This window comes from Dama dama, chromosome 15 (assembly GCF_033118175.1).
Source record: "Dama dama isolate Ldn47 chromosome 15, ASM3311817v1, whole genome shotgun sequence".
NCBI classification, from domain to species: Eukaryota; Metazoa; Chordata; class Mammalia; order Artiodactyla; family Cervidae; genus Dama; species Dama dama.
The window spans coordinates 62,595,597-62,606,327 of NC_083695.1; the positions used below are offsets into that span (position 1 = coordinate 62,595,597).

At 42.7% G+C, this 10,731-nt stretch overlaps 1 protein-coding gene across 4 annotated transcripts in view; it reads left to right on the forward strand.

Moving 5' to 3' along the window:
* The first annotated feature begins 4,981 nt into the window (after positions 1–4,981).
* Positions 4,982–10,731, forward strand: part of LOC133070268 (cytochrome P450 2C19-like) — a 53,787-nt gene continuing 48,037 nt past the window's right edge. Inside the window, exons 1-3 of one of the 4 annotated variants that reach the window (XM_061162225.1) lie at positions 4,982–5,180; positions 6,366–6,528; positions 6,701–6,850. In XM_061162225.1, the coding sequence (XP_061018208.1) occupies positions 5,013–5,180; positions 6,366–6,528; positions 6,701–6,850 (481 nt within the window). In that variant the 5' untranslated portion in view covers positions 4,982–5,012. Of the gene's footprint in view, positions 5,219–6,365; positions 6,533–6,700; positions 6,851–10,731 lie in introns of those variants that run through there. The other 3 variants (XM_061162224.1, XM_061162227.1, XM_061162228.1) reach the window with 3 other exon arrangements.

A 10,731-nucleotide genomic window follows, 5' to 3' on the forward strand; every position in this document is an offset into this window, starting at 1 on the left:
TTGTAATTAGGTCTTGACAAACACTTTTTTTTTTCTTACTAAAAGAGCTTAGGAATAACTTCACCAATCAGTTTTGAACAAATATAATGATATGTTGTAGAACTCCTGTTTGTGAAGCATTGTCATCAGTGTTCTAGTGTTAACCTTTCCAGTGATATTTAGATCTTCATGACCACTAACTGTCATCGCCTGTTCAGGTCTACATGTACTGGTACTGTGGGTCTGTTTAATGAAGTCTCTGCCTCCCATTCCCGACCAAATCCATACCTGTTGTTCTGTGTACAATCTCCCTTCCCTGCTGTTGATCACAGATTGAAATTACAATGGAGTAATCAGAGTTCAGACATACATAAATGGAGTCAGGCAGCCATTGGGAATCTGGTCTCAGACATGTCTTTGCACCACTGAAAACCTGACATTTCTTTGACCTGGCCTAGATCCAAAGACAGGTCTAACCCTATTCAGAGCAACACCTGCCAGCTTCACTCTTGTAGTCTCAAGGTCTCCCCTTTCAACTATGCAGCCATTTTGGACCCCAGTTTATCCATATTTAATAGGAACCCTTACTTGCCAGATCCAATTATACTTCTTAAAACACTTATGTAATTTTGCAGGTTTTGCCGTTATAAGCCTCACCCATTTTGCAGTCCAGTGGGGCACCATTCAACTGCTTCTTGAGTCTGTCTCATGCCACAGTCTTAACAAAACCCCAATAAACATCATTTTATTTCAGTCAGGTCTTTTCTAAAATTTTGGTTAACACTGTGTATACTTCATTTCATTTTTTTCTTATTCTGATAAAGACAGACTTCAAAAGGCAACAGAAGCAGTTGTATCTCGAGGCAACTGGGAGGCTTGAGCCATAATTTCTCAAGCCTTCCCCACTAAGTTCTCAGAAATTGGCTCTTCTCTCAGTTGACTGAGTAAGTTTTACCTCTTTGGTGAGGGACAGGGGAGAATCCCTATTTTTGATTTCTTCTCTTGAGAATCTGTGAGTCTTTTCCCTTGGAGTTCAGGGACATCTGTATATTGTGAAGCCTATTATTTTGTGAACAATCAGGTGCATATTCAGAGTAACATTTGGAGGGTTTGATTTTGTTTTTCTGAAATATTCTTGAGGCAGCTGTGGTATATATAAGAGAGCGTCACAGTGGACATCAGAAGATCTCAGTTTAAATCCTGCTGCTGCTGCTGCTAAGTCACTTCAGTAGTGTCCAACTCTGTGCGATCCCATAGACAGCAGCCCAGCAGGCTCCACCGTCCCTGGGATTTTCCAGGCAAGAATACTGGAGTGGGTTGCCATTTCCTTCTCCAATTCGTGAAAGTGAAAAGTGAAAGTGAATTCGATCAGTCGTGTCCGACTCTTACCGACCCCATGGACTGCAGCCTACCAGGCTCCTCTGTCCATGGGGTTTTCCAGGCAAGAGAACTGGAGTGGGGCGCCATTGCCTTCTCTGGTTTAAATCTGCGTCTTATTAATTATTAGGTTGGTGCAAAAGTAACTTTGCCATTTGATACTGGAATAAATTCTTAAATGTGGGGAATCAAACTTGGGTTTCCTGCGTTGCAGGCAGATTCTTTACATCTGAGCCACCAGGGAAGCCCCTGTTATGTTATACATCATTTTAATGCACATTTCTTGCTTTGTGTTTTTTGCCAATGACTTATCACTTGTGTTTATTTTATTTTTATTTTAGACTAGGGAAATGATGTTAGAGAAAAAGCAAATTCAAATGATTTTCTCTTTGAGTTCAAAATGGGTGGTAAAGCAGCAGAGACAACTCACAACATCAACAACGCATTTGGCCTAGGAACTGCTAACAAACGTACAGTGCAGTGGTGGTTTGAGAAGTTTTGCAAACAAGACAAGTCTTGAAGATCTTCATCTTCAAGAGCACAGTGGCCAGCCATCAGAAGTTGACAATGACCAACTGAGAGGATTGTCAAAGCTGATCCTGTTAAAACTTACACAAGAAGTTGCTGAAGAACTCAACATTGACCATTCTATGGTCATTTGGCATTTGAAGCAAACTGGAAAGGTGAAAAAGCTCTATAATTGGGTGCCTCGTGAGCTCACTGAAAATCGTTTTGAAGTGTCATCTTCTCTTATTCTGTTCTGTTTCATTCTATTTATATTCGCTGTCATGACCAACTCTTTGCAACCCCATGGACTGTATCCCGCCAGACTCATGTGTCCATGGAATTCTCTAGGCAAGAATACTGGAGTGGGTTGCCATTTCCTTTTTAGGGGATCTTCCTGACCCAGGAGTTGAACCTGGCTCTCCTGCACTGCAGGTGAATTCTTTACCATTTTAGCCTTCAGAACTACACAACAGCAGTGAAACATTCCTCAATCAGATTATAACATGTAATGAAAAGTGGATTTTGTATGAGAACTGGCAAGGACCAGCTCAGTGTTTGGACCAAATAGAAGCTCTGAAACACTTCCTAAAGCCAAACTTACACCAAAAAAAGGTCATGGTCACTGTTTGGTGGTCTGCTGACCCACTACAGCTTTCTGAATCCCAGTGAAACCATTACATCTGAGAAGTATGCTAAGCAAATCAATGAGATGCACTCAAAACTGCAACTCCCTTATCCAACATTGGTCAACAGAAAGGGCCCAGTTCTCCACGACAATGCCTTACCACATGTTGTACAACGAACACTTCAAAATTTGAACAAATTGGGCTGCAAAGTTTTACCTTGTCCGCCATATTCACCTGACCTGTTGCCAACTGACTACTGCTTCTTCAAGTGTTTGGACAGCTTTTTTCAGGGAAACCGCTTCCATAACCAGGATGCGGAAAATGCTTTCCAAGAGTTCAATGAAGCTCAAAGCATGGATTTTTATACTACAGGAATAAACAAACTTATTTCTCATTGGCAAAAAAAAAATGTGTTGATTGTAATGGTTTCTAAATAAAGAGGTGTTTGAGGCTAGTTATAAGGATTTAAAATTCATGGTCCAAAACCACAATTTTGTTTGCAACAACCTAATATGACCTTTAGGACACTGGCCATTTCTAATCACCCAGAATCTTCCTTTCCCATACTGAAAATTACAAAATTACCATCTCTACCTTCCAATATTTAATATTTGGTGGAGTAGACTTGAGATTTCAAGGTAAAAGTCATGTACATTTACTTACATAATTACTTGATATCTCTTTGGTCTTTTGAGATGTTTGAATTATGTTAGTATTAATGACAATGGTGATCAGGTTGAAATCCAAGAGGTATTTGATTGGGGTTTGTTATGACTGCAGCCCAGGAGACACAGATCCAAGAAGCAGTTAAATTGTATTCCACCAGACTACAACATGGGAAATTTATAAACGTAAAAAACTGCAAGGGTACATACATTTCTTGTGAAGAATTAGAATTGTTTGTATACTTATGGCTGATGCATGTTGATGTATGGCAGAAACCAACAATAGTAAAAAGCAGTTAGCCTTCAATTAAGAATAAATTTAAAAAGAATTAGAATTGTAGATGACAAGATGTAAGGATACTTGTCAGCAAGAATTTTGGAGGGGGAGTTCAAAATGCTTACATAGTTGTGAAGGGTGTGGGGAACTTTGAAAACAAAATTGTAGCAAGCACCTGGTAGCAGATTCTGTTTTGAAATGGTTGGTGGAGTCCTTGAGTTTGACACAGTTGGCAATTCAAGTTCTCAGTAATGCAGGAACTTAATCTATACACACTCATAATGACTGTGTAGCTTCATTTTGGATGCCTGAATGACAGTTACTGCATTTTGATTTTTAAATGATCTTAAATATGTCATCATTACCTATTTTATGTATAGGCAAATGTAATATCAGTAAGTACATTAAAATATTTTAAAATCTTTCAAATTCAAGGACAGAGTATTCCAGTGCTGGATGTAGTATTACAAGAAAAACATAAAAAAATAAAATTAAAAAGGCGTAAGAAGAGACATTACTTTGCCAACAAAGGTCCATCTATTCAAAGCTATGGTTTTTCCAGTAATCATGTATGGATGTTAGAGTTGGGCCATAAAGAAAGCTGAGTGCTGAAGGATTGATGCCTTTGAACTGTGGTATTGGAGAAGACTCTTGAGAGTTTCTTGGACTGCCAGGAGATCAACCCAGTTCATCCTAAAGGAAATCAGTCCTGAATATTCACTGGAAGGAGTGAGGCTGAAGCTGAAACTCTGGTACTTTGGCCACTTGATGTGAAGAACTGACTCATTGGAAAAGACCCTGATGCTGGGAAAGATTGAAGGCAGGAAGAGAAGGGGATGACAGAGGATGAGATGGTTGGGTGGCATCACTGACTTGATGGACTTGAGTTTGAGCAAGGTCCAGGAGCTGGTAATGGACAGGAAAGCCTGGCATGCTGCAGTCCATGGGGTCGAAGAGTCAGACACGACTGAGCAACTGAACTGAACTGAACTGAACTGAAGATAAACTGATTGTCCTCAGTGTGACATATCTCCAACTGGTCATTGATTTGAATCCACAGTTAGGAGCCTTTTTTTTTTTTTTTTTAATTAGCCACACCTGGACCCAATCCCAGGGCTTCCCAGGTGGTGCTAGTGGTAAAGAACTGTTATGCCAATGCAGGAGACATAAGAGACGTGGATTTGATCCCTGGGTTGGGAAGATCCCCTGGAGGAGGGCCTGGCAACCCACTCTAGTATTCTTACCTGGAGAATTCCCTGAACAGAGGAGCCTGGTGACTTACAGTTCATAGGTCACAAAGAGTCAGATATGAGTGAACTGACTTGGCATGCACTTATGGGCCCAATCCCAGTACAACTAAACCAGCTAGACTGGAATTTCCAGAGTGATCATTGGACACAGAGAAAATAAGATTAAAGCACAATTTATTTTTATTATTGGGGCGAAGTCTACTCAGAATAGAGTGCAAAGTGGATATAATTGATTGGTCTGTTTGTATTGGAGAGGCCAAAGTTGAATTGACAGGGATTGTTATAAAAGCTTTCAGGTTCACAGTCGTCTGAGTGAAAACAGAAGGCGTCAATGGATCTGGCTGTGGCCCTGGTGCTCTGTCTCTCCTGTCTGCTTCTCCTCTCACTCTGGAAACAGAGCTCTGGGAATGGGAAGCTCCCGCCAGGCCCCACTCCTCTCCCGATTCTTGGAAACATCCTACAGTTAGATGTTAAGAACATCAGCAAATCTTTAACCAGTGTGAGTAGATTTTATGCTTCTCCAGGGTCTTGTAAATGGTAAGTAAGTTAAGCCTAATTATGAAACTAATACAGATATTTCTATGGGCACACTGTCAAAATATGTAAATGTGAAGCAAATTACTTCCTGTAAATTTTGACACTTTTCTTGCCTTTTCAGGTATATCATTGTCATAAATAGAGGAAAAAGGAATGTGTTTTCTGAGTAGAGAAACACTTAGCTCTTTGTATGGTAAAATGAAAATAATAAAGTATTTAAAGCTGGGAGTGTTGCCTCCCTCCTTTGATTCACAGCCATTTGCTATGATTTGGGGCCGAAGGTAAACGGCTTTTTGTGATTTGAGATTTTCTTCCAGAAGTCATATACTACGTAAGCTGCGTGTTTTGTTCAGAGAGTCAGGAAAATATAACTTCTTTGCAAAAGGGCGTTGTGCCTGATGTAGAGGAATTGACCTGGGATGAGGACAAGCATGAGTGATTGAAAGAAAGAAGTCATCACTCAGGAATCTGCAGGAAGCTGTTGTCTGTACCCTGTGAATGCTGCAGGGTGCAAGATGTTGTTCTTCCATGAGATGCTGTCTCTCCAAGCACTGCCTCTACGATGTTGCCTCTCTTTCTGTATTAGTCTTACCAGTGGATCTCAAACGAGGCTGGGAATTATCAGAATTTATTTTTTGAAATGATAAATTTCTAGTATCCATCATAGGGCTATAGAATCAGAATTTTAAGGACTGCTGTGTGAGTGATTCTGAAACATTTGGCTGGCTGATGGTTTAAAGCTGGGCTTTGAGGACTGCTACATTCCTCTCAAGGATCAGAGGGTGATTATGAAGATCTTCAAATTGTAATCCTCTATATATTAGCCCTGGGATGCTGGAAATGCACCAGAATTCCCTGACCTCAGTCTCCTTATTTATAGTGGGGCAAATAAACCTGCTGAAAGTGTTGATTTGAGGATTAATTAGAATCTGTGTACCAGTTATTTGGACCATTATCCAGGATCTCAGGTCATCCATAAGTGGAAACTGTAACAATCACCATCACACTTAAGAATTGAATTGAGAAGTATTTTAGGCTATGTGGCAGAATAAAAACATAATAGTAGGATGGTAACACATTCTGTATCAGGCACAATATATTATCAAGTATTGACTTCTTTTGCTATTACATGCATTTCCATTCCCAGCTCTCAAAAGTCTACGGCCCTGTGTTCACTGTGTATTTTGGAATGAAGCCCACAGTAGTCTTGCATGGATATGAAGCGGTGAAGGAAGCTCTGATTGATTTGGGAGAGGAGTTTTCTAGAAGAGGCAGTTTCCCAGTGATTGAAAGAACTACTAAGGGATATGGTAGGTGTGTATTTGCACACGTTCAGCTTTGATAATGGGTAGGGGTGGTCAGGGTGAAAAACAGGAATTTCAAGAGCCCCCCAGCAGAGCTTGTTCTTCTTGGTCTCCCAAGTGTCAGTTCACTCCTCCTTCCTTAGGATTTCCCTCCTAGTTCTGTTTCTCCTCCCATCAGGAGTCGTATTCAGCAACGGAAACTTATGGAAGGAGACCCGGCGCTTCTCTCTCATGACCCTGCGGAATTTCGGGATGGGGAAGAGGAGCATTGAGGACCGGGTTCAAGAGGAAGCTCGCTGCCTGGTGGAGGAGTTGAGAAAAACCAATGGTGGGTGATGCTGTGCTCTGTAACTCTGACTTTAGCAGCCTTCTCTCTCTCGGTGATGTCCTTAGCAACATTTTGGGGCAGCCACATCTTTCCTATGGGTGGTGGTTGTCAGTCTTCAGATGGACAGGGGGAGGGTGTGAAGCACAGACAGCCAGGGGAGCTTTTGTATATCTGTGATTGTCATGTGTGTCATATGATTGTCCCATGATGGTACACACAGTGTGGGTATAAATGTGTTTTAATAATACTCTATCCTGAGGTGTGTGTTCAATTCAGAAATCACAAAGGATAGTTTTGAGTCTTTTCCTAAAAAAGAGAACAATATCTTTCCTGTAGCATTAAAGTGGGTTGTCTATTCCAGAGCTTTTTACCAGGGAATACTTGTTAACTGGACAGGGTGAGAATGACCCTTATGAGTCATGAAACAGTGACATTTATGTTCATTTAACTGGATGGTTTTTATACGTACGGCCTCACAGACGTGTCTGAGAGTCACTTCAGGGCCAAGGCTACAATTCTGGCAAATAGTAATGACATTTAGGGATTTTAATCGTTTAGGTATGTCTTAATGCTGCTCTCAATTATGACTTCTGTATAAATGCAGCACTTTAAAAAAAATAACTTCACTCTGTATTTGCCTTTACCAATGAGCTTTCTCCATTGTAATTTTCCCATTTCTAGTTGTGGCTTTTTCTTTTCACTTAGAGAAGTCTCTTTACTATTTCTTGTAAAGCTGATTTGGTGATGCTGAAGTCTTTTAGCTTTTGCTTGTCTGTAAAATTTGATGTCTTTATCGAATCTGATTGAGAACCTTGTGAGTAGAGCATTCTTGGTTGTTGATTTTTGCTTTCAATCACTTAAAAATTTTTAAGTGTGTCATGCCAGTTTCTTCTGGCCTGCAGAATTTCTGTTGAAAAGTCAGCTGATTGTGTAATGGGAATTTCCTTACATGTAACTTGTTAATTCTCCCTTGCTGCTTTTAATCTCTCTTTAATTGTTTGACATTTTAATTACAATGCGTCTTGGATATGTTCTCCGCCGCTTTATCATTCTCTTCTTCTCCTGGAACCCATATAATGTGATTGTCAGAGTCTCTTAAAGTGCCCTCATTTCTTTTCATGCTTTTTTCTGTTCCTTATCAGTGATTTCCGCTACTCTGTCTTCCACCTCTGTGATCCGTTCCTCCATTTCATTTAGTCTATTCTTGATTCCTTCTAGCGTATTTTTCATGTCAGTTATTATATTCTTCATCTCTGTTTGGTTGTCCTTTATATTTTTCAATTCTTTGTAAAAAACTACTAACTTCTTGCTTAGTGTATCCATTCTTCTCCAAAGTTCTTTGATCATCTTTTTTCTTTTTTTTCTAGTTGAGTCATGTGGCGTGTGTGATCTTAGTTCCCTGACGGGGAATCAAACCCATGCCTTCTACAGTGGAAGCAGAGGTTCATAACCACTGGATCACCAGAGAATCTCTGATCATCTTATTGATCATTACCCTGAACTCTTTCTTGAGTAGATTATATATCTCCACCTCAGTTTGGAACGTGTTCTTCTGTTGCCCCATTTTTTGTCCCTAACTTGCTGTTTTTATTTCTGTGTATCTGGGAGGTTGGTTATAATTCCTGACCTTGGAGAAATGATGTTTTGTAGGAGATGTCCAATGTGTCCCAACAACACACTGCCCACTCATCATTAGAGCTATATTCCTCAGGATTTCCCCCCATGTGGGCTGTTTGTCTTTCTGTTGTGGGCTGACTACTGTAGGCAATATGGTAGTCTTGGTTGACCTCGGTCAGATTGGTTGAGTGTTCCTGCCTTGTACAGAGGCTGCCAGTTGCTGGTTGGCCATGCTATCACAAGAACTGGCTGATTGTGGAACCCTGGGGCATTCCAGAGGTAGTGCTGGTTCACTGGTGGGTGGAGTCAGGGTTCATGAGATCCAAGGATTGGTGCCTGACCACTGGATGGTGAAGCCAGGTGCTGTGTCACTTGCTGGCCCAGGCGAGCAGAGTCAGGTCCTGGGATCTGCCTAGGGGCCCAAGGATTCCAGAGTTGGTATGGGACCACTGGTTTGTGAGACTGGTTCCTGACACAGCAGGCTGTGGGTTCTGGGGTATTCAGAAGCTTGTGTTGGCCTGCTGGTTGTTGAGGCTGGGGCAACAGGGTCTGGCCTTTTAGAATTGGGTGGGTTGGGTCCACAATCTGCAAGGCTGCTGTTATTCTGGGGCTGGTGTCTGTCCACCAGTGGGTGAGGCTGGTGCTGAGCCTAGGCTAGGCTAACTGGTGGGCGGGTCTGAAGTCTAGCAGGTCTCAGGTTGGTGCTGGTCTTATGACGACTGGGCTGGTCCACAGACTATAGGCCTGTGGTAGTCCTGTGACTGGTGTCCACTCATGGTGCAAGAGGCTGGTCACAAGGCTAGGGCAGGCCTATGGGTTGGCAGGGCCAGCCTAGCTGGTGCTGTTGTATGCATGTGTGCTCGGTTGTGTCCAACTCTTTGCAGTCCCATAGACTGTAGCACTCCAGGCTCCTCCATCCATGGAATTTTCTAAGCAAGAATACTGAAGCAGGTTGCCATTTTCTTCTGCAGGGAGTCTTCCTGACCCAGGGATCAAACCTGTGTCTCTTGCATCACCTGCATTGACAGGCGGGTTCTTTACCAAGCTAAGCCACCATTAACCTACTGGTATGTGGACTGGGTCTGCATGCTGTGGGGCTGTCAAACTGTCCTGGGTTTCTTATCCACATCCTAATGGTGAGGCTTGTCTGATGACAGCAGGCTTGCTGGTGGGTGGGGCTGGGGATTCTGGCACTGGTGCCTGCCAGTGGTGTTTTGAGCTGAGTCCTTTGTTCTCTGATTGTAGGGCCCTGGGATTCCTGGGTCTAGTGCCTGTGCAATGCTGTTTAGAGCTGAGTCCTTGTCCTCTGGTGGACAGGGCTGTGTACAGGGGTGTTGTGAAGTCAGAGAATTTCAAGGCAGCCTCTCTGCTGGTGGGTAGGGCTATGTCCCCATTTGGTTAGCTGCTTGGTCTTGGGCAAGTATTGGTGCCCACAGGCTCTTGGGAGGTATGAGGGGGCTGGGTCATGATGCTAAGCCAGAGGGAAGATTCCAAAATGGCACTTGCCAGCACCAGTGTCTATGTGGCAGAACAAGTTCCCTAAAATGGCTCCTACCAGTATTTATGGCCCCAGGGTGAGCCCCAGGTGCCTCCTGCCTCTCTGGGAGGCTCTTTGAGATCAGCAGGTAGATCTGACCCAGGCTTCTTTCAAATGAATGCTTCTATGCTGGGTACAGAGCATGTGAGATTTTGTATGTCCTCTTCATGAGTGAAGTTTCTATCTCCTCAGCCCCCTGGGGCAGCTGAAAGTAAGCCCCATTGGCCTTCAAAGCCAAACATTCTGGGGATTCATCTTCCTGTTGTAGGACCATCAGGCTGGGGAGCCCAGTGTGGGGCTCAGACAACTCACTTCTTGAGGACAATCTCTGCAATTGTAATTTTTCTTGCCTTTGTGTGTCACTTATGTGGGGGTGTGGTACTTCACTTCACCCCTCCTACTCATCTCCTTGTGGTTTCTTCTTTATATCTTTAGTTGTTTAAGATCTTTTCTGGTGGGTTCTGGCTTTTTTCATTGCTGGTTCTTCTGTATATTGTTGTAGTTTTGGGGTGCCCATGAGAGGAGGTGAGCTCAGGATCTTCCTGCTCTGCCATCTTTGCCAATCTCCCCCCATATTTCTCCCCCCCCCCCATTTATTTGTATTAGTTGGAGGCTAATTACTTTAAAATTGTAGTGGTTTTTGCCATCCATTGACATGAATCAGCCATGGATTTACATGTGTTCCCCATCCTGATCCCCCCTCCCACCTCCCTCTCCATCCCATCCC